General features: G+C 64.8%; 8 protein-coding genes across 8 annotated transcripts in view; 4 read left to right on the top strand and 4 right to left on the bottom strand.

Annotated features, from left to right (window-relative positions):
- Window positions 1-125: 125 nt before the first annotated feature.
- On the top strand, window positions 126-1,594 carry EMIHUDRAFT_245279 (hypothetical protein; the record flags this gene model as incomplete). Its single annotated transcript, XM_005768523.1, has 5 exons — window positions 126-400; window positions 533-638; window positions 728-862; window positions 954-1,064; window positions 1,241-1,594. 5 exons carry the CDS (start codon window positions 126-128, stop codon window positions 1,592-1,594), a joined length of 981 nt encoding a protein of 326 aa, XP_005768580.1.
- An 813-nt stretch (window positions 1,595-2,407) lies between these two features.
- On the bottom strand, window positions 2,408-3,625 carry EMIHUDRAFT_245280 (hypothetical protein; the record flags this gene model as incomplete). Its single annotated transcript, XM_005768524.1, has 1 exon — window positions 2,408-3,625. One exon carries the CDS (start codon window positions 3,623-3,625, stop codon window positions 2,408-2,410), a length of 1,218 nt encoding a protein of 405 aa, XP_005768581.1.
- A 2,021-nt stretch (window positions 3,626-5,646) lies between these two features.
- EMIHUDRAFT_445474 (hypothetical protein) lies at window positions 5,647-7,253 on the bottom strand. Its single transcript, XM_005768525.1, has 6 exons — window positions 7,060-7,253; window positions 6,846-6,922; window positions 6,545-6,719; window positions 6,283-6,378; window positions 6,118-6,208; window positions 5,647-5,949 (listed from the first exon to the last, which is right to left on the bottom strand). Exons 1-6 carry the CDS (start codon window positions 7,204-7,206, stop codon window positions 5,882-5,884), a joined length of 654 nt encoding a protein of 217 aa, XP_005768582.1. The 5' UTR covers window positions 7,207-7,253; the 3' UTR covers window positions 5,647-5,881.
- Window positions 7,254-10,006: 2,753 nt separating this feature from the next.
- Window positions 10,007-10,961, top strand: EMIHUDRAFT_119116 (hypothetical protein; the record flags this gene model as incomplete). The annotated part of the gene is made up of 3 exons (XM_005768526.1): window positions 10,007-10,042; window positions 10,288-10,551; window positions 10,695-10,961. 3 exons carry the CDS (start codon window positions 10,007-10,009, stop codon window positions 10,959-10,961), a joined length of 567 nt encoding a protein of 188 aa, XP_005768583.1.
- A 2,040-nt stretch (window positions 10,962-13,001) lies between these two features.
- EMIHUDRAFT_245284 (hypothetical protein) lies at window positions 13,002-13,700 on the top strand (the record flags this gene model as incomplete). The annotated part of the gene is made up of 1 exon (XM_005768527.1): window positions 13,002-13,700. The coding sequence occupies one exon, from the start codon at window positions 13,002-13,004 to the stop codon at window positions 13,698-13,700; it is 699 nt and encodes a 232-aa protein (XP_005768584.1).
- A 196-nt stretch (window positions 13,701-13,896) lies between these two features.
- On the bottom strand, window positions 13,897-15,696 carry EMIHUDRAFT_119117 (hypothetical protein; the record flags this gene model as incomplete). The annotated part of the gene is made up of 1 exon (XM_005768528.1): window positions 13,897-15,696. One exon carries the CDS (start codon window positions 15,694-15,696, stop codon window positions 13,897-13,899), a length of 1,800 nt encoding a protein of 599 aa, XP_005768585.1.
- Window positions 15,697-15,865: 169 nt separating this feature from the next.
- On the bottom strand, window positions 15,866-16,632 carry EMIHUDRAFT_370461 (hypothetical protein). The gene has a single exon (XM_005768529.1). The coding sequence runs from the start codon at window positions 16,616-16,618 to the stop codon at window positions 16,022-16,024; it is 597 nt and encodes a 198-aa protein (XP_005768586.1). The 5' UTR covers window positions 16,619-16,632; the 3' UTR covers window positions 15,866-16,021.
- A 3,011-nt stretch (window positions 16,633-19,643) lies between these two features.
- The window catches only part of EMIHUDRAFT_459206 (hypothetical protein), a gene marked incomplete at its 3' end in the record, with an annotated part of 2,411 nt that continues 1,218 nt past the window's right edge, over window positions 19,644-20,836 (top strand). The window contains exons 1-3 of the mRNA XM_005768530.1: window positions 19,644-20,379; window positions 20,468-20,628; window positions 20,750-20,816. Of these exons, the coding sequence (XP_005768587.1) occupies window positions 19,719-20,379; window positions 20,468-20,628; window positions 20,750-20,816 (889 nt within the window). The 5' untranslated portion in view covers window positions 19,644-19,718. The remainder of the gene's footprint in view (window positions 20,380-20,467; window positions 20,629-20,749; window positions 20,817-20,836) is intronic.

Consider the following 20,836-nt stretch of genomic DNA (forward strand, 5'->3'; position numbering starts at 1 on the left):
TGCATGCACTGTCTCAAGCCCACGGTTCGCTCTCCGGTCTCACGACAAATGACAAGTTGGGACACATCGCCCCCTCAAACTAAGCGTGTCGCCCCGCTGTCCACAGCAACCTCTTGCCACTCAACATGCCGGTGCGCATAGCGGAGGACGAAGGCAAGCTGCTCATCCCATCGCCAAATGCGGAGGACGACACGAGTTTCGCGAAGTCGGATGACGACGCCAGTGTAAAACGATCGGTCCCAGAGGTCCGACGGCTCGCTGCACTGCTGGCCGTTCCGCTTCTGTGGGGCACCTTCACTCCATCGATGAAGCTGCTGCTGGCGGTGCGCGAGCCGCCTCCTGCGCTGATCATCAACCTGCTCAGCCACGTTGTTGGCGCGGCCACGCTTCTCGCCGTGTGGTGGGTGCGAGGCTGCACTACCCGAGACGGGTGCACTGGCTCTCGGCGTTCGCCTCATGTACTGCACAGCACCCGCTCACAGCGGTGGCGACTTTGCAGGTGCGATGCAATCCTCGACCCTTCGAGGCGGAGGCGGGCGGCGTGGGCGAGTGGCGAGCTCGGCGTCTACCTCTTCTTCGGGCAGCTGACGCAGATGCTCGGCCTGCAAGGCACCTCCGCCACCGTCAACGCCATCCTCGTGCAGGCGCCCGCCGACGCGCCGTGCCTAGCCTCGAGCAGGACCCACCCACAGCGAGACGGGACCGCCCCTGCCGCACCAATCGCTAGGCGTCGGTGGTGATTGTGCCTCTGCTCGACTCTGGCCCGCCCGGCTCGAGCCGCGTTCTGCAGATTGCGACCCGGCTGCTGCCGAGCCTGCTTGCCCTGGGCGGCATCGTGCTGCTCACTGTCGCTCCGGCGGAGGTGCCACCGGGATATCAACGTCCCTGCACAGAAGAGAGCACCTGGCGATCGGCGACACCACTGGGAAGCTGCCTCGCCCGGTGCTCTGCAGGTGGATGCACCCGCCGCGGACCGCGACGCCGCCGCCTACGGCATCGGCCTCTCGCTGGCGTCGGCCGCCTTCTACGCGCTACACACCCTCCGTCTCTCCGAGTTTGGCGACGTCGACCCGACGGCGCAGGCGCGGGCTCCCTCCCCCCCTCCCTCCCCCTCCCTCCCTCCCGGCACCGCACCCCCCTCTCCCTCCCTGCAAGCAGCCTGCATCTCTTGAGAGCGAGAGAGCGGAGGGCCACGTCAAGGATGGGCTGCCTCCCTGCCTCCCTGCCTCCCTGCCTCCAGGCGGCCGGCCAGGTGGTCGCCAACGCGCTCCTCGACCTTCTCGCCCTCCCGCTCGGCTTCGGGCAACCGGCGCACCTGTGGCTCTCGCAGGCAGGCCCGCCCGCGGTGAGGCGCCTCGGAGCCGCAGCGCTCTGGAACGGGCTGATGGTAGTGGGCGCGACGACGTGGGCAATGTCGTACGCGCAGCAGGCCGTCGCCGCCTCGACGGCGGCGCTCGTGTACGCGATGGAGCCAGTCTGCGCCGCGCTGATCGCCGCGCTCGTCTTGCACGAGTCGCTCGCTCCGCTGCAGATCGCCGGCGGGGTGCTCGTCGTCTTCGCTAACGCCGTCGCGTCGGGGGTTTGGCGCGGCTGAGTGTTTATTCGCCCCGTTTCTCCTAGCGTTTCTTCTTTACGATAAAGAGGCGTAAGTGGCCGCGAGTCGCCGAGAGGTTTTCTGCGTGCTGAGCCTGAGGTTCATCTTGGCTGCTGAGAGCTTAAACCTTAATTCGCTCTCACTACACTACACACTAGACAGTCAAGACTGGTAGACACTTTCACTCCGCACACCCTGGTAGTACTATATACCTGTATACACTCTGACACTAGTCCATTCCTTTCATCGTAATCTCAGTCCCGCCACCGCCGCCAAGGCCGCCTCCGTCGACCGCCTCCGATGCCGTCACCTCCGCCGCCCAATCCTCCACCACCGCTGCCGCCTCCACCCTCTCCCCGTCTCGCGAGACAGCCAGGCCCAGGGCCGAGAGGAAGGACGTGACGAAGGGGATTTTCGCCGTGCACCATTTGAAAGGAGGGCATGCGTTCGTCGCCCGTACGGACATGCACGATGAAGGCATTGCACGTGACCGCGCAAGCAAAGTATCCTGCTGTGAGTAGCTTGTGGGTGGAAGGCAAGGCAGAGGGTAGCAGCCCGCCGAAGGAGGCACCGGACGTTGCAGCGAGCATCAGTACGCCGAGCCTCCCATCTACTTGTCTGTCAAGGTCACGGATCAGATCTGCTGGGGAACTAACCAAGACTTGAATGAGACGCAGAGACGGGGTGTGTACCAACGTGAACGTGCGCGCGACAAGGCGAGGCGAAGCCTGATCTAGGTTGGCGACGGCCATCGCCGCGAAGCCGGTCGCAGAGGTGGCGAGGAGAACCGGGTTGGTGTATCACTCTCTGCGCTCACGGCTGCAGCAGAAGCTGCTCGAGCTCGGCGCGCACCCACGCGCACGTCGCTCGCTCGCTAGGCAGGGCGTGCGTACACGCGCTGACCACACCTGCAAGCCGGCTTTCATCGGGCACACACGGGCGGGTGAAGCCGTTCGCGACGATTGCGTCGAGCTCGTGTCGGAGGCGCGAGTCGCACTTGCCTGGCGCGTCGCCCGTGGCGAAGTGGTACGGGTCGCAGACGCCCGACGGCGCCTCGAGCGCAGCCAGGACACACCCTAGCGACCAGGCGTCGGTGCCACGCGAAAGCGGCACGACTGCAAAGTCGCGGGCCACCCGCACCTGCTCGGGCGCCCGCCAACCCGGCGTGCCTGAGTGCGAGAGCTGCGCCCCAACGGCTAGTCGCCTCGCCTGCCCAAAGTCACACAGCTTAGCGACAAGCCCCTCAGAGCGCGCCGACAGCAGCACGTTCGATGGCTTGAGGTCAAGGTGCACGATGGGGGGAGATCGCGTGTGCAGGTACGACATTGCTCTTGCAATCTGCACGCCGAGGGAGCGGCTCTCGCCCCTCTGATCCCCGATCAACAAATCTCCCAGAGTCCCTGCGTCGGCATAGTCGAGAGCGAGGAACGGCGTCTCGCGCGGGGCGCATGCAAAGCCCATCACATAGATGATGTTCTCATGGTGTAGTGCTGCCGCGATCTGACACTCGGAGGCGAAGGCGCTGCTCGCGCGCAGCGGCTGCTTCACCGCGAGACGACCACCGTAGTGGCGGCCAAGCCTAACGGTGCCTTGGCCGCCCTTGCCGAGGCGACCCTGGCTGCTGCCAAAGGCGATGTCGCGCAGGGCGAGGCCGCCGTACCGGCTCGCGGTCGGCGCCAAAGGCGGGATCGGAGCGACGAGGCGAGGAGCAATTGTAGGTGGAAGAGCGGCGAGGGGCGGCGGAAGTGCCAAGCTCGGCTGCCTCGCGACGAGCAGGTGGCCCCTGCCGTGCTGGCCGAGGGCCCGTGGCCGAGGGACGGTAGACGGAATCGGGACGGGAACGAGAGCCGCAGGAGCAGCGTCAGGCACCGCGAGGGCGGCGGCCTCCGCTCTCGTTTTCTTGAGTCTGCGTCTGTACTCGACCTTCTCGGCCCTGCGGTCACGGCCCCGATCGCCCCTATCATCCGGATTGGCGCGTCTATACACGGCCTCAGCGCGTGCCTGCGCCGCGGATCGCTCCCTTTTCGGCATGTCGTTGCATGTCCAGAACCCAGTGTCGAGAGCGAAGGCGCGAGTGGTGACACGCCCGCAACCTTTGAGCACCCGCGTCCCCCACCAGACATAAATCGTCCCCCACCAGACATCGAAGTCAAATGTCAAAGACACCTCTAGGGACTGGCAAAGTGGGCTGCCACACCCACAAAGATGCAGAAAAAGGGGACACCGGCGTGACGTGGCCTCTCGACGGGTTTGTTGAAGCAGAACTTGGTTCGGCGCACGAGGCACGAGCGAGCACGCACACACGAAATAAAGGTTAAGCGGGAGGATTGAATTCGTATCTCAGGGCAACCTTTTAGTGTACTAGTATCTAGACCGTATAGTGACCGGCGCGCAGCGCCGAAGAAAATTTTGGCAGAAATCGCTTACAGAAATCGGCTGCTGGCTCGCCCGATTTCCCTCGCCGAAACAGAAATCGGCTGCTGGATGCCGACGCCCCGATTTCTATCGCCACGCCTCGCACTGTACGAGAGGCTCGAGCGGGCTCTAGGCGCTCTCTATATCTAGCCTCTATAGAAGTCTATATAGGCTCTAGCCCGTAACCCGATCCCGATCATCTGGCCCGCAGGTGTGCTTTATTTAGCTCCCCGGCCCTATGTGAGGCTACCGACTGCACTCCAAGTGCTCCAAGGTCTTTCGCATCGTCGAAAAAAAAAAGTTCGGTTTTTTCTTTTTATGCTTATGGCAGTAAAAAGAAACGGAAACGTGTGCGGCAGGCGCGGGCTCGGTCGATATCCCATACTTCGACTCACATCTTCACTGCTGCGGTGTGTGCCCGGGGAGGCGCGGCGGCGGGGTGGATTGAGAAGGTCTCAGAATGCAGAGAAGCTGCAGGCGTGCAGAGGCGCGCGCTGCAGTTTCTCTGATCGGGCTGCTGGCGGTGTGCGCGAGACGGCGTGGTGAGGCGTGAGGCAGGCTATTGTAGTGGGGTGCGGGCTGCGTCTAAGCGTATGCGTGCACATGGTGCTGTATGCTGTGTGTGCAGGCAGGCTGACAGGCTGTGCACAGCAGACTGGGCGGATGAGCGAGCGCGCGTGCGGGCGTGCGTGCGCGCCTGGGCCTGCGCGGTGCCGTCGCACTCGGACTCGCGGCGCGTCCTAGTACAGCCGCTTGTGGGATGCCAGAAGCAGTCTGCAGAGCCTGCACAGGGCGCAAAAAGGCGCAGGTGTGCTGGTGAGGTGTGCTGCGGCGCGCGCGTCGCGGCGTGAGTGGATGTGCGGCTTGCTCTGGTGGTGCGAGGGGCGCGCAGCTGGTGCGGGCGGCGCGGGACGGCCATGGGGCGCCAGCACAGGGCAGACGCACATGGCACAGCTCTGAAATGGCGCTGCGCGTGTTTGCGTGCGCGCGGGGACGTACGCGCAGTTTTCACGCGGTGTGCGTGGAGAAGGGCATGAGAGGCGCCGGCCGCGCGTGTGTTGTCGTGTGGGAGTTCGGAGTATGCCCGGAGGGCGTGCCCGTAGGCGACTAGACTTCGCACTGGCGCCGGAGGCCCCAGATATGAAGAAAAGTTAGAAGAGGGTATCGCGCTCTACTCGGGGCACCAAGGAGGAAAACCGAAACCGTTTGGGTGCCCCACAAAAACCCAAACGCCACAACCCAAAAGTCACACCTCCCCCCCACGTCCCCCCCCCCTTGGGGACGTAGCGCACGCCCTTACTCGGAGAGAGTGGGGGGGGAGGGGGGGTGGGGGAATAGGAGGAGCCGTCGAGCTCGGAGTAAGGTCCACAGTAGAGAGACAGGCATTTAAGGCGTAACTTCACCCTCGCTCACCTTGAGTATATCTAGGCGCCCTGGTGCAGTCGGTCTTCGGATCAGCGGCCAGCTTCCCATCTAGGGCAGGGAACCCCCAGCGACGCTAGTGTGGCCTACGGTAGCCTCAGCTTGTACGCGATCCCGGGGCAGGGGGGTGTGGACTCTAGAGCTCCAAGAAAGGATAGGGAGAGGAAGGGAGATTGGTGTGCCGGTTTTTCGCGTTAGCAATTTTTTTTTCGAAAAAAAAAAGTTCGGGGTAGAGTACAGTTGTAGTTGCCTCTTGGCCCAGTTGAGGCACACACACGCGTCCCGCAGGGGCGGGCGGGCGGGCGGGGGCGGGCGGGGGGAAGGGGGGAACGGCGCACGGGGACGGGGAGGAGGAGTCGAGCGGGAGAGCGCGCACGCGAGAGAGAGGAGAGGAGAAGAGTGAGTCGGAGAGCAAGCGAGAGTGTTTATGTCAGTCGGCGATCGAGAGGCTCAAGCGGGCTGGGCGGACGGAAGAGCCTCTTCCTTCGTGGCAGTCGTGGCGGATGCCTCGCCGGTGCCTGGGAGAGGCGGGGGTGGGGAAGGTGCTCAACACGGCGCCCGCCTCGCTGTCGAATGCCGCTCCTCGCGTGCGCGCAGCTGAGTGTGCGGTGGGCGGGGCGGGCGGCGAAGAGCGGTGAAGAGACAGGTAGAGGCTGTCTCAGCGCGGGCGGTTGTGGCGGCGGCGCCTGTGCTCGGCAGCGAGAGGTAGTCCGCCTCGCCGCTCTCCTCCGCCTGGAAGAAGAGCGACGGGTCGTCCTCCATCGCCGCCAGCTCCGCCTAAAGTGAGAACGCCCCCTGCGCCCTCACACAAGCTGTCGGGTGGCCTCCCCCTCGCCGCCAGCTGCCGTCGCCTCGAGGTCGGCGTCGTCCACGTCGTCCTGTGCGTAGCTGCGGCCGAGAGTCGATTGTATCTCCTCGGCCTGCTCCATCATGTCCGCCATGTCGTCCTACCGGCGGGAGAGGCGGCGGCGTCGGCGCGGCGAGCGAGCGGCGCAAGAGCCGGCGGAGGGCGCCAGTAACGGTGGTGGTGGTGGCGGGTTGGTGGGGGGTGGGGGTGGGCGGATTGGGCTGGGTCCGGACGGCGGGGGCAGGGGGAGTCGGCGGCGACGTTGCCTGCAGGTCTTCGATCTTACCGAGGTCCATCTTTTTGAACTCCTTCTTCATGTCCTTCAAGCCGGCCTTCATCGCGTTGACCGTGTCCTTCGTGTCCACGAGCGTATCCTTCGTGAACCCGATCTGGTCCATGTTGAACTGCTGCTGTTGCGTCCTGTCCCTCTGCGCCTCGTACCTGCCCCGCCGGCGAGCGCGCGAGCTGTGAGCGCTGCCGCACCGCCTGGCTTCACTCTCTGTGTCCGCTGCAGCCATCACCCTTGACCTGTGAACCGCGGGTTGGCCGGCGGGGCGGGCGGCGCACATCTTCTTTTGCTTGAGGATTTGCATGGCGCGCTTCTGCACCTGCTTCTTGGCGGGTCCGTCCTTCATGTTCTTCATCTGCGAGGGGCAGCCGGCGGTGAAGAACGAGCGTCAGCTGAGGTTCAGGAGTGGAGCTGCGATGCTGGCGCTCGGCGAGGCGAAGAGGCCAGCGGTCGCGGTCTCTCCCCCGCCCACGCCGCGACAGCGCCGCGCGCCTGCGAAGTGTAGCGCGCGAGCTCCGTCTCGAGTTTCTGAATCTTTCCATCGATCCCCTCCGCGCTCGCGCCAAGCTTTTGTGAAATATCGGCGGTGGTCGGCGCAGGAGCCTTCGGGGTAGCTTTGCCGAACAGCCGCGATGCCATCGCGTGCGGTGCGATTCGAGGCGAGCTCGGGGCGGCGGCCGAGCGCCGTCCGACAACCAGCGCGCACGTTTTCTTCCTTGGCGCTCTTCGGCTCAGATCGTGCCGGTGTGTGTGTGCGCCAGTCCGTTGTTGTGCCAGTGGGCTGTGATATAAAGAATTCTTTGTTGCCTGGAACCGCAAACCCGAGCCGAGGCAAATTGATGAAGGACTCTTGTTCGGGGCCCATTTCATTCAGAAAGAGAGATTCTTCTTCTTCTCCATTTCAGTCGGCGGGGTCGCTGTTGGTCCATGTCGCTCGACGCTGCGACGCCTGGCTTCCGCAGCAACGGACGGTGTCGTAGACCCTGGCTTACTTACGCAGCAAACGGTGTCGAGCGCGTGGATCCCCCCCCCCCAAATTACCCAAAAAGAAAACAGACAGCTACGAGGGATGGGAGGAGGACAGGGTCCCCACCTGCACGAGCAGGATCTTGTAAGGACGATCAGGGACACAGGGGAACGGGAGTGGGGAGCGCATCGCGACACGGAGGGGGGCTGGGCAGGGTTCACCCACACGACAGGGTCCCAGGGATTCCCCTCTCGTATATAGGACAAACTTGCACCAGGCGGCACGGGGGCAGGCGCGGGCCTCCTACTGGTTGCGCTCTCCTAGTTCTCCTGCTCCTGACAAGGGACAGCGACAGGTTCGCAGCACGGTGGACTCCACTGCCACGGCGATCTCTCTCGACCAGCGACCTTCCTCCGGCTTCTCACTGGCAGTCTCTCGCTATCACGGGCACACTGACAGGGGTGGCCGAGGCACACGCCGAGGGTGGCAGGGGCGGTGATAGGAGTCTCCCACTCTGAAGGCTTCGCTAGAGGTGCGGCCTACGCATGTCCTCGTCGCTCCTACCTTGAGGTCTTGAGGGGGAAGGGGAAGGGGCTGTGTGTCTGTGGGACAGTCTGTGCATGCATGTGTGTGTGTTTTGTCTAATTTTTTTGTAAAGGGTCCGGGGAGAGCGCGGCATTGTGCACGGTGCGGAGTGCATTGCCGCTCTTAACGGAGTCGCTTAGGGTGATGCTCCGATAAACCCGCCGGATCTTCGACAAAAGCAGGGACATTTCTTTTTTTGGAAGGGTAGGTGTGAATACAGCTTTCTGGTAGGGTTACATCGACGAACTATGCGGCAATCGACTGGGGGGCAGCCCCCCAGCACATCCCGCACAGAGACCTGGATGTAACCCGATTGTGAGCGTGAGTGAAACCGCCGATGCGATTGCTCATTGCTCAGTCAGTGACCGACAGTCAGTCGCAGCAGACTTTGACGATTGGCGGCCTCGCGCCCTCAGTCGCCCTCCTCTACTAACGGCCCTGCCCCAGCCCAGATGCCTCATCCAGGGTGGTGCAACCACTCGCGCAGGGAGGGAGAGACAGTCGGCGATCTGCGCCGCGCAGATGAGCTCCGCCTCGTCTGCGTCGAGGACGTCCACCGCAGGGCTATCATAGCGCCATATGACGCACTGCCTGTTGTTCATTACTTCGCAGGTGCCAACGTCGAGGACAATCTCACTGGTGGCGGCTGCACTCCCGGCCGGCGGTAGGAGAGATGAAGGCTAATGTACTTGGCAGTGTACGGGGCCTTCCGGCGTGAACAGTGCCCCGGGACGAAAGAGGAGGCGACGTCTCTCTCGTCCACGAGCGCCTCGATGTGCGCATCGACGGTGTAACCAGCTTTGAGAGACGGGAACGAACGGCGGTGAATCGCCGACAGGTGCGCCTTCGTTCCTACCACCACTCCCACCACCGCCAGCTCCGCCGTGGACCTTGCCGGGCCCTCTGATGATGTAGTACCGTGGAGCAGCTAGTCCGAGCCGTTGTTGTACTCTGCTGTGGCGCCAGCTCGGTGTACAATACGGACGAAGACGGCCACAGCAACGGTGTAACCAGCGCGAGCAGGCAGCGCGAACCGCTGTGCCTCGGCGCGCCGGCCGCCGAAATCCTCTAATAAGAGTTCTTTGGCATAGGGGAACCCCAACCCTAAATTTTCTTCGCCTGCGGCGGGCCATCACTTGGATTCGCTGCTTTCGGATTCATTAGCTCTTTCGCACGCCTTTATCCGTCACTCCCCCGAAGATTGGAGGTGTTGATTTATGCACAAATCTATGTGTTGCGAGCGCTAGATGGCGAAATTTTCTTCGCCTCCGGCGGGGCCGCTCGCCGCGGGGCTAGAGAGGGACTTTTGTCGATGTCGGCTAGAAGTGCTGCACCTTTTTGAGAATTTCACCCCTTAGGCGGCTCCGGTGGTGAGCCGGTGTGTGTGCCAGTCCGCGCCAGTCTGCGCCCTTGTCGTGCCAGTGTGCTGTGAGAGAGGCTTGGCTTCAAGAATCCTTTAGTTAGTGCCAGTGCGCGCCAGTCCCGTGCCTAGTGTCGTGCGAGAATGCCGTGGGCGGCGGCGGCGTCGGCAAAGGAGGCGCTGGTGAAGGCAGAAAAGCCCGGGGCACGCCGTGCCCGAGGGCGGCCTCGTCGGTCGGGCAGCGGGCGGTTGCGGGGCAGCCGCCGCAGGCGGAGGCGCCGGCAGGGAAGCCGGTGGCCCCGGCGGCAGAGCAGCCGGCTGCGGCGCCTGAGCTGCCGCCACCGCCGCCGCCGCCGCACCCGCCGCGCCCGCCGCCGCGAAGCGCGGGCTAGGGAAGCGGGGTGCGCTGCCTCTTGTCCGCGCCCGGCGCGAGTAAATTCCCTCCTCGCCGCGGCATCTCGGGGGCTCCGCGGGCTCGCCTCTTTCTCTCCTCGGCCAGTCTGTTCTTCTCGCGATTCGCGTCGCGGATGCGGGATGGCCAGCGCCGGCCCGAGGCCGAGCAGGTGCGCCGGAGCCAGGTGAATGTGCTTGGAGCAACCCCATTCGCCCGCGCAACGAAGCCGCTTGGGGCACCTCAAGTCCGTCTCCGGGTCGACAAAGTGGCAAAACTGCTCCGCCAGATTGATCGAGTGGGGCATCCCACCGATTTCTTTTGTTAAGGAATGGTGCAGCCGCCATTCTCTTGCGCCGTAGCCGCCGCTCTCGCCCACCGCTGATCCCAACGTCGCTGCCGCTCTCGCCCACGCAGGGGAAGAACAACAATAAGCCGGTCAAGCGCCCATCGGCGCCCGTCGACGCCGAGGTCGAGGAGGGCGAGAAGCCCTTCCACAGCTCGGTGTTTGAGCAGGAGCGCCTCAACAGTCTGATCAACGCGCCCGAGAGGCAGACATGGGACGAGTTCAAGGAGACGCTGCGCAAGAAGGGCGAGATGGATGGCGACGAGACGCGCCTGCAGGAGGAGGCGCAGCGCCGCTTCCGAAAGGAGCTGGACGAGGCGCGCACCACTAGACGCGTCTGCGATCGGAGAGACGCTTGAGCGAACGCATCCGCGACGCCGCGCCTGCACCTGTGCGCCTCTGGCCGCCTGCTGAAGACCGCCGCTACGCGACGTGAAGGCCGCACAAAAGTGGCACCCGAACCCCGCACCCACCGCAGGCGCGCGCAGCGAGGATGGGCGACGGCAAGGGCGACTCGTCAGCCAAGGAGAAGCGGAGCAAGAAGGAGAAGAAGGGAAAGAAGGAGAAGAAGGAGAAGCGGAAAAGGGAGAAGAAGAAGAAGCGGCGGAGGGACGCGTCGGACTCGGACTCGGACTCGGCGGACGCGAAAAAGAAGAAGAAGAGCAAGGACGGCGGGTCGGGCGGCGGGCCGGTGCGGCTGAGCTCCTTCTTCAACGGCAGCAGCTCGGACTCCGACAGTAGCTAGCGTCTGGTATCTCCTCGTACATGTCATGCTTTTAAAATCAAGCACACGGGCCCGGTCGGGGGGCCGCTCTGGGCTCTCGGGGGCCCCCGTGGGGCGCCGCGCCGACCCCGTGGGGCCCCTCGGCGCTCGGGCCCCGAGGCCGAGCGTCTCTCGGCCTCTCGCTGTCGGTGGGATCGAGTGGGAGAGCGCGGCTCCGCGCGGGCCATGGCGCGGGCTCGCAGTCGCTGTCTCTCGCTCTCTCTCTGCATGCGCTCAGGAGTGCTCTCTCTGTAGCTGTACTCTCTCTCTGACCGCTCGTGTGGCTCTCTCGCGTCTCGCACGGTGCGCGCGCCTACAGGTCTGCTACAGGTCCAAGCACCAAGGTCGTCGTTTAAATAAATAAATAAATAAAAACGGACACCTCTACTGTGAGATGGGTAAAAGGGAACAGGTCCAGGTTTCATTGATAGGGTTGCCTAACGTTAACTTTGGGCCTAAAACAGTTGCGCTAGTGTTGGCTGAAATCCTCAACGTTGTTCAAGTGTTCACCCCAGACCATGCTGTTACTGTTTGTTACTGTTGTTACTGTTGTTCAGTGGTCAGCAAGCAGAAAATGGCAAAAAACCCGGGTAAAACCCGAAAATACCTGGGATTTTCCGGGTATTTTCGGGTATTACCCGCACTGGACACTAGAGATCGTCGTGGGTCACTGCCAGGCCTTCCTTACTGTTGTTCAGTCGGCCTAACGTTAGCTACTGTTGTTGGGGGGCCCCACTGTTGTTCTGTTGTTACTGTTAACACTAGCAACACTGTTCAGCTCTTAACGTTAGGCAACCCTATTCATTGATGTACATAAAAATACATTCACTTGCTGCGCGCCCCCCGGGTTCTCCTCACCCCGACTCGCTCGAATGCCCTGCAGCCGCGCCGTCCTCTGTCCCTGTACTGTTTGCAGCGCCACTCATGCGGGCCGAGCACGGGCGTGCAAGCATCCATCGCGGCGTCGTTGGCCGAGAAGCGATCTCGCCTGCAACCTGCCCCTGCTGCTCCGTGGACACTGGGCTAGACTCCTGCTCTGCGGCACTCGCTGAGGCAGCGGCTCGTCCCGGCGGCTCCCGTCGCAGTGCACGCGGCGTCCCCGTCGGCTGATCGGCTGCCAGCCGCGCACCTCTCGCAGAAGCGACTTCGCGCACCCTCGGGGTCAGTCTCGGGCTCAGAGTTGGCGGCTGCAAGCTCTGCGGGCTGGCTGCGACTTCAGTCGGAAAGATCACGGTTGCGGCGACGCGCTTGGATCGCTCGATGTCGCTCGTGTGGATCGGAGAGGACGGAGGCGTCCGTGATGACTGGGGCTGCAACTGCTGCAACTCCTCCCGCAGCCTCGCGACCTGTGATGGATCCGTGTGTTGCAGATCGCCGGTGTGCAGTACCCGTGTTCCGTGTGGCCCCGTGTGGCGCGCCTCTTTGTTGGAGGCGCTGAGACGCCGCTCGAGGTGGCGGCTGCGAGCGAGAGAGCGGTCTAGCGCCTCCTGCTGCTCCTGCGGGGCGTAGGAGAGGAGTCCTGTGGTTTTACGATAATGGCACTCAGGGCCGTATCGACACGCGCCTTGCCGCGGGCCTCGCTCTGCCGCAGTGCCGTTTCGGCTGCTGCCAGGGCAGTCGCAGACTCCTCGCACTGCCGCTTCATCGCCGCCTCATGCTGACGCCGCTGCCTCTCGAGCACAACGGAGAGCTCCTCCTTTCCCGCTGCCAGCTCGGTGGCTCGGGCGCTCAGACATTGCACCTGCTCGGCGAGTTTCAGCGCGTCGTCTCGTAGCCGCGACTGCGACTCGTCGGCCTCCTCGATGCGACGGTGAATCTGGCCTTGCAGCCGAGATAAAGGGGCGAGCGCCATGAAAGCCAGAAAGCCGTTACGTGGTTCAGATTACCGGGCCGAGACTCCCTCACTGCTCGACACTGCGCCTCTTCCCAAACCCTGTATCAACAATCCACAGCCGGCTTGATTTTATTTTGCAGAAGATAAAAAAAGAAGGGGACGATACAGGCGCCACGTAGTCACCTCAGATGTCACCACTGGTCACGCGATCCGCCGCGCTGCTCCTCCTAATCACATGTAAGCCCTGCCCGAGCCTTCGAGTGGGCACGCCAATCTCGCGCCCATTCGTTGGCGTGCGCTCCTCGCCGCAGCTCTCCGATGCCGGTTGCGTCAACTTGGAGGAGGCCGGAGGCGGCCGCGTGCTTCCGTGCTTTGTGGCGGGAACGGTCGATGTGGAGGGGACGACATACGCCGCGCTGTACCCTGCCAACGCGCCCGCGACGCTCGCCACGCAGTCCGAAGGGACACTCGAGCCGCTCGACCCTGCCTTCGAAACGACCTTGCTACCGGCAGCGAAGGCGGCGTGTCGCGCGGTGGGCGCGGAGCTGCACGACACGCCGGTGGTGCTGACGGCGAGCGGCGAGGCCGTCGAGCGCGACTACGAGCTCATCGAGGACGCGGCGCCGAGCTTCGACGGCAGCGACGACGAGGACATGGTGGTACTTGCCGACTTCGTGCACGAGGGCAAGACTATTTTCGTGCTGCGGATGCTCGACCCCGTCTACGTCGTTGGGCGGTGTGGGCCCGACGGGAGCTATACCGTGCCGTCGGACGAGGAGATGGAGAGCGTGGGCGACGTTGTCGAGGATCTCGTCGGCGAGATCGAGGACGCACTGGACGCGGAGGAGGATATGGCAGAGGATGCGCCTGACACCCTCGCGCCCTGAGTGCCTGTTATGTACCTTTTGTGTGGCACGTGGCACGGCGCGTGCAAGAGCTATACATCTTTTTTCGTAGTCCACGAATTTCACATGACAGAGCACACACGTACGAGCCGCTACGACTACGAGACTCGAGCAGACTCTCACACCACATGGTCCACATTGATACCACATCTCAAACCGGGCCCCGCCGCGGAATGTGTCAAAACATTGAGCTCTCGCGCTCATCGCCCGCCTTTGCTTCGCCGCCCCGCTCCAGCACGGCAGCCTGCAGCTCCTGCAGGGCCCGCGCAATCCGCAGCCGCGTGGCGAGCATCGACATCTTCCGCCAGCACTCCCGTTGGCCGATGCCAAGGTAGCGCTGCATGTCTGCGGCGGTCGGGTCGGAGAGGGCGCGCGTGTAGTCTGCGAGCTCCATCGGCGGGAGGATGGTCGCCTCGCCCGAAAAGTCTTGCAGCAGCAGCGACGACCAGTCGGTGTCGAGGATGAGCGGAAGCAGCTCGAGCTCGCGCATCACCGTTAGCCACTTGCGCGCCTCGCTCAGCAGGAGCAGCAGCAGCGAGCTGAGCGCGAAGCCGCCCCGCCAGTCGCTGCGGCCGCGCTGCAGCCGAGAGACGGCAGGCCGGCCGGCGGTGGGGCGGAGTGCGAGAGCGAGCGGGACGACGTGCGGGTTGCACTGGGAGGTGAGCGTGTACGAGACGCCGAAGTGCTGCGCGAGGAGCTCGCGCGGAGTGTCGTGCACGATGGAGCCGTCGCGCCACTCCCCTCCCGCGTCCGGCCCGGACTCCACCTCTGCCCCGCCGTCCGACTCGCTCGCCGCCGCCCACGGCTGCAGCGCGCCGCTCGGCGTCTTGCAGAGCAGGCGCTGCGGCGGCAGGAGGAAGGGCATGGCGACGGTGGCGAGGACGGCGGACGCCACGGTCACGTCGGGCGAGGAGAGGCGCGAGAGGACGAGCGGGGGCTCGTGTCTCCGCCGCGCGGTGACGGTGATGCAGAGCTCCTTGCCGGTGAGAGAGAACACCTCGGCGAAGGTCATGTGCGGGTGCTTGGCGTGGTTGCACAGCGTGCGGATCTTCGGCGCCCAGCGCGCGGCGTCGTACATATGCCCCGTCAGCAGCGCCCGCCGTAGCACCACCCGCCGCTCCTCCTCGAAGCTCGTCAGCTGCGCCGCCAGAGCCTCTGGCCGGAGCAGCGAGTCGAGCTCGCGCTCCGTGTGGCAGCAGAGAGCCGCGGCCACCACCGCGCCGGCAGAGGTGCCGCAGATGAGGGACGGCAGGAGGCCCTCGTCCAGCAGCGCGCGGGCGACGCCCCAGCTAAAGTTTGCCAGGCCGCCGCCGCCCGAGAGCGCGAGGCAGGTGCGGCCAAAGACGCGCCGGCTGCGCCAGAGCAGAGCGCGGGCCTTGTCGAGGGCCGGCGCCTCGCCGTCGTCGCTGAGCCGCGTCTGCAGGGCGCCGAGCGCGGCCACCACCTCGTCGACGTAGGACTCGATGAGCCGCTTGGTGCCTGCGTGGCAGCGCGAGTACAGCTCCTCGTCGTCTATGCCCGCAAACGACTTGCGCACGCAGTGTGCCAAGGCGTCGTGGAGCTCCTCGATGCTGCCCCCGACCCGCGCGGCACGTAGGCGTGAGAGAGCGCTCATTACGATCCCGGCATTGTAGCGCGGGTGCTCGGCCACGGCGCGCCACGCCGTCACCGCCGCCGACTCGTCACATTGCTTCGCCGCCTCCAAGAAATCGGCGCGGCTCGTCGCTGCGTCGAGCCTCTGAAACAGCTTCGACTCGGCGCGGCCGAGGCGGAAGCGCGCCACGAGCGCATCCCATGCCGCGAGGGTGGCAACCAACGCGGCAACAGCGCAGAGCGCGACCGCGATGTGAGCGCCAGCGACGAGCAGCAGAGGCCAGCGCAGCACTCGATGCGAGCCGAGGAGGCCGCAGAGTCCCACGACGACGACTACAGTGCTCGCGCTGATGGTGAAGGGTGTAAAGGGGAGAAAGCCCAGCATTCTTGCCGACCGACTCTGCAATGGAGGGCGTCGCCTTATTCAGCCACTCCGCATCGGCCGCAGCCGCATGGGCCGCCGCAGCCTCGAGGACGGCGTCGGCAGGTGGATTTTCTTTTTGCTGGACCTCTCAACAGTCGTTGCGGTGCGTCAAGACCTTTTTCACATCGATCTCTGACGACAATCGACAAAAACACACAACTTGACTGAATCACAACGCCACAGCAAATGGTACAATTGAGGTGAGTTTACACACGCCGTGCGCTGGCAGCCGATACCTGTCCTACCCCCGCCGCCCGCCTCCTGCTTCCTCTACTTCCCCCACACTCTACCAGTTGCACAGCGACAGCTCGTCGTGGTCCCTCGGGTCGGGCCCCTTTCCCGCGCCGTGCAGGTAGGCCGCCGCCGCCTCGCGGCCCGACTGGTAGCCTCCGTGCGTGTAGCCGCTCAGGTCGTCGCACATCGCCTCGCCCGCGAGCCTCACGCGCACCACCTCCTCCCCGCCCTGCGCCGCGCCGCACCGCGCCGCCAGCGGGCGCGTCAGTGTGGCAAAGTACTTGTCGCGCCAGCCCGGCTCGAAGAAGGAGTAGGCGCCGTGCGTGTTTGGATCGTAGCCGTGGCGCGAGATGAAGAAGGACAGCGGGTCCGGGATCCGCGTCCTCGGGTGCTGCGCGCGCAGCCGGCGCATCAGTGCCGCCCGCACGTCGGCGTCGGCCATGCCCTCGTACAGGCTCGACTGCGGGTCGCCGAGGAAGGTGAGGAGGGTCTGCGAGCCGGGCAGCAGCGACGCGTGGTTCAGGTTGTGCCAGAGGGAGAACTCGCCGCGGCTCTGGTTGGAGCCGTGGTTCGCGCTCAGCCACTTGAGCATCCCGTCGTCCCACCAGACACGCGGGAACTGCACGACCACGTGCGTGAGGTTCCCCATGCTGATGCCGCGAGACTCGAGCACCTCGCGCTGCGGCGCCGGCAGCGGAGGGTCGAAGAGGGACGCGTGCCGCCGCTGCAGCACACCCAGCGGGAGCGTGGAGATCACCTGCTCCGCCGAGAGGACGCGGCCGTCGCGCGTGGTCACCGTGACGCCCTCGCAGCCGTAGCGGACCTTTACCACCTCCGCGTTGAGGAGGATGCGCGGGTCGCCGGGCGGGATCACGTCCTGCACCATGGCGTCGATCAGCCGTGCGAAGCCCCGCGGGTGCTGGTCGATCACAAAGTCGTCGTGCGGGCCCCACCACGTGTAGCCCTCGTCCGGCAGAAACGAGCGGAGGGACTGGTGGCGAGCTAGCTCGCCGTTGGCGTCCTCGCCGCTCATCGCCCAGTCGACGGCCCATTCCACCTCGCTTCGCGGGCGCCAGCCGCACGCTCTCAGCCCGTCGCGCACGCTCATGTCGTCGCTCGCCGCCACGGCAGTCGCGTTGAGGCAGTCGAGCGCCGTGTTTGCCCACCTCCGAATTTCTCCGCCGGGGTCTCCGTGAGCGTCGCCGTCCGAGGTGTAGACGGCGTCATAGCCGGACATGTTGCCGTCTCCACTCCCCCAGATCCGTCGCGTCCGCAGCCCGTGCTGCCGAGCCAGAGCGTGCACCGGGTTCTCGACCGGGGCACGCGGGGCGCTCCTGCTCGAGCCAGCGGCTCCACCGCCCACGCCCTGGACCCAGTTGGCTCCACGCTCCACGACGCCCGACCAGACGCGAGGGTCGCCGAACGGGACCGAGTGCGTCCGGCCGCCGGTGCGGTTGGTGGACTCGAGAACGAGGAAGCTGACGTTGGAGCGAGCGAGCGTGTCGGCAGCCGCCATGCCCGCCCATCCCGCGCCTACGACGATGACTCCCACGCGCCCTTCAGCGTCGCGCCTCGATGCCGACGGCGAGTACGAGCATTGGAGCGGCGCGAGGAGAAGGGACATGCCACGCGCCGCCGACGCCGACGGAGAGGACGAGCTCCGGCCACGCTCGCGGCGCAAGAGGCGGGGAGTACAGCGGTAACGCGTTGACCGTCCAAACTCTCGGGCTATTCGGTCAAGCGAGGCGCGAAAAACTCCCGGCTTCCTGCTGCTGCGCTGTTGCACCTTCCTACCTAACCTAACCTGTTGCACTGGGATAGGGCCGATTCCGCAGGGTACGGACCCCTCGATCGTCTCGCCCTCCCTCGCGGTGTGTTCATTGGGGGGGGTCATAACAAACAGCGTCCACCCATACGGCGTTGCGCCGTTGGTGTCCATCCAGTCCGAGCCTGACTGTTCTTCACCTTCCTACATACACGGTCCAGGATCGATCGAGGTGCACGCCACCGACCGAGGGAGCTCGGTTGGAGGGTAGATTTGGCGCATCCCTGCTAGACCTAGAGAGAGAACCGTGATCCGTGTTTGTGTCTTCACCTCTCCAACTAGGAGTCCTAACTAAATAAAGAAGAGACCTCGACCGCGTCGAACTCATCGGCGCGGGCTCTCGGCTATAATACGGGACCGACCCCCGCACAACACTTTGTTTGTTTGGTATTGCTAAAAATCTCTCTCCGGCCCCACGGCCACACGCACCCAGCTTCGCCCCACCCAAATCACTGTGAGAGTCGTGATTTCTTGTTGGTTTTCAAATCTCTCTCTAAATAAAGCTGGATCACCGAGCAAACATCGAGCCACCCGCTCATTTCCGCCTTCCTACTGCGAATGTGCGAAAGGGAGAAAGAAGGTCTTCGAAACTTTAAGCTGAAAAGAAACGCCAGTGGAGGCGGATCGGCTCCAACGTCATGGTGTTCACGCTGGCTGGGCACGTGCCCCATGACTTTCACGCTCGCCTTTTTCCGCCAAAGGACGACCATCACTCGTAAAAACGCGATCACTACGTTCGTCGTTCGTGAAACCGCGGTGCCAGATGCGAGCCGGTCCGGGCACCATCTCCATCCTCGACCCGGTGGACGACCTCACCTTTACCCACGAGGCGACCAAATTTGAGATCGTGGGCGTCGATGGCGAGCCGGCGAGCTGGTGGAGGGTGGCGGGGACTTGGCGGTGGCTGCAGGCGGCGGAGGACTTCTACTCGGACACGGGCGGCTTGCGGCTGACAAAGAGCAAGGCGGAGAAGATCGGGGGCCAGCCGCGGGCGGACGAGGTGTTCTCCAGGCCCTCGGCCTCGCTGTCTAACTCGCTGTCCTAAGATAGGAGAGCTAAAGCGTAAAGGGGTACTCTCTCGCCAGGCAAGGTAAGGACTAAGGTAAGGTAAGTAAGGCAAACGTATTGGTGGGGCAAAGGGGGGCGGCCCCCCTCGCGCGCGACGGTCGGTGGATGGGCTTGTCCACGATAAATAATGACTATAACGTACACGATCGATAATTAATGCGGGTACTAGGAAGGCTGCAGGAGAATCCAAAAAAGCCGTCAAAAAAGCCAGATTAAGCCGGCGAGCCTTCCGTTGCTCGATTGCTCGCCGACGCGCAGCGTGATGCGTGGCATGCAGCGTGCTAGCACGCGCAAATCCAAGAGAGAAGAATTCTACCATTCAAGCCCTACCCTCCCCGAGTGTGTCGTGGAGATGGTAACTTGTTCATAATGCTGCTTGTACAACCACGATCGGACGCGAGGACGCAAGTCAACCAAACTCGGCCATTCCAACGGCCAGACCGCTCGCTTAAGGCTGATTGGCTAGACGAGCGGTCTACCTCCAACGGGGCTGACTGGCACAACGAGGAGAGGTCATCCGGATGTGGCGGGACGCCGCCGGGCACCTGGTTGCTCTCCTCCGCCAGACAGCCCCTCCCTCCCGACGGGGACGCCACCACCCTCGCCCAGGGATCTACAATGCTGTCTTAAGGTCCGACAGGTTCGGCACCGGGCACCGCCTCGGTATACAAAATGCGCCTGCGGGCGGACCCTTACAGATCACAGATCACCATTCAAGCCCCTCTCACAAAAGAAGAAATCCTGGCTCTCGTTCATTTTACGGTCCAGCCACAGGCGGCAGGACGGCCTCGCCGCCGTCGTTCCGCGTTCACCGCCGACATAGCTTCGCCTCGGCCAGCCCGCGACGTTTCTCGGCATGCGGGCCGAGTTCACACTGCTCCCACCCGAGCTTGTCGGGCTGGTGCTCTCGCACTGCACCGACGAGGCGCTCGAGGCTCTTGCGTGCGTCTCCTCCACGCTCGGTCCGGCCGTGCGCGATAATTGGCTCAAGCGTCTCAAGGAGCGGTACCCGCACTCTCCGTGGGAGCGCGTGTGCCCGGACGAGGCTCGCCGCCTGTGTCGCGGCATGGAGACCCTCCGTTCGCCGCGTTGGGTCCGCACGCCCGCAGATGGCCTCCCGCCGGCCGACCGCGGCGGCCAGGCATCCGTCGCCGTCGACACCGGCGCGGGCCGCGCGATCGTCGTCCACGGGGGCGCCAACGGGAACGTCTTCCACTCGGACTCGTACGCGCTGATCGCGGGCGCCGTCTCCGACGAGGCGGGCGGCGACTCGCAGCGGCAGCAGAGGCGGGGGGTCGGTTGCATGCGGCGGCCGCTGCGGTGGGTTGCCCTCGAGGGGAAGGGGTGCCCCTCTCCGAGGTGGGCACACTCCGCCGGCGCGGCCGGGACGACGGTCGCGCTGTACGGCGGCAACTGCGGCGCGGACGGCGCTCTCTCCGACTTGTCTGTGCTCGACTGCTCTGCCGGCGAGCCGGAGGCGTGGCGCTGGCTGCCGGCGGGGTCGCTGCTCGAGAAGGGTGCGACTGGCCGCACGCGCGGGATGCGAGTTGGGATGCGAGTTGGGAGGGGAGCAGCGGGGTGACGGAGAGCCGCCTCCACCCTCAGGCGACCGGCCCGGCCGCCGGCACAGCCACGCGGCCTGCGGCGCGCCCGGCTCCGACGTGCTCTGGCTCTTTGGGGGCATCGTCCCGCTGGAGGAGGAGGCGGCGGCGCAGCCCTTCGGCCCCGCCCTCGCCATGGACGCGTCCAACGACCTCTTCGCCGCAGTCATCCGGCCGCCGCGCCGCCGCGCAGCGCGCCACGCGGCGGCGGCGGCGGCGGCGGCGGCGGCAGCAGCGGCAGCTGCGGTGGCGGCGGTGGAAGGTTCGTCCTCCGCCTTCTCTGCAGGGCACTCCTCTGGCATCGGCTGGAGGAGCCTCACCGCCTCCGCGACAGCCGCGTTCTCCTCCTCGAGGTGGTCTCCCTCCCTCCCCC

Source organism: Emiliania huxleyi (genome assembly GCF_000372725.1).
Source record: "Emiliania huxleyi CCMP1516 unplaced genomic scaffold EMIHUscaffold_454, whole genome shotgun sequence".
NCBI classification, from domain to species: domain Eukaryota; phylum Haptophyta; order Isochrysidales; family Noelaerhabdaceae; genus Emiliania; species Emiliania huxleyi.

Excerpts from the sequence above, each read along its gene's own strand:
- EMIHUDRAFT_445474 (XM_005768525.1), bottom strand. The coding sequence starts at position 7,206 with ATGGCATCGCGGCTGTTCGGCAAAGCTACCCCGAAGGCTCCTGCGCCG. Across the intron at positions 6,923-7,059 it reads TCGCGCGCTACACTTCGCAG|ATGAAGAACATGAAGGACGG; the intron begins GCGCGCGGCGCT and ends TGCCCCTCGCAG. Across the intron at positions 6,379-6,544 it reads GTAAGATCGAAGACCTGCAG|GACGACATGGCGGACATGAT; the intron begins GCAACGTCGCCG and ends TCCCGCCGGTAG.
- EMIHUDRAFT_370461 (XM_005768529.1), bottom strand. The coding sequence starts at position 16,618 with ATGGGGAACCTCACGCACGTGGTCGTGCAGTTCCCGCGTGTCTGGTGG.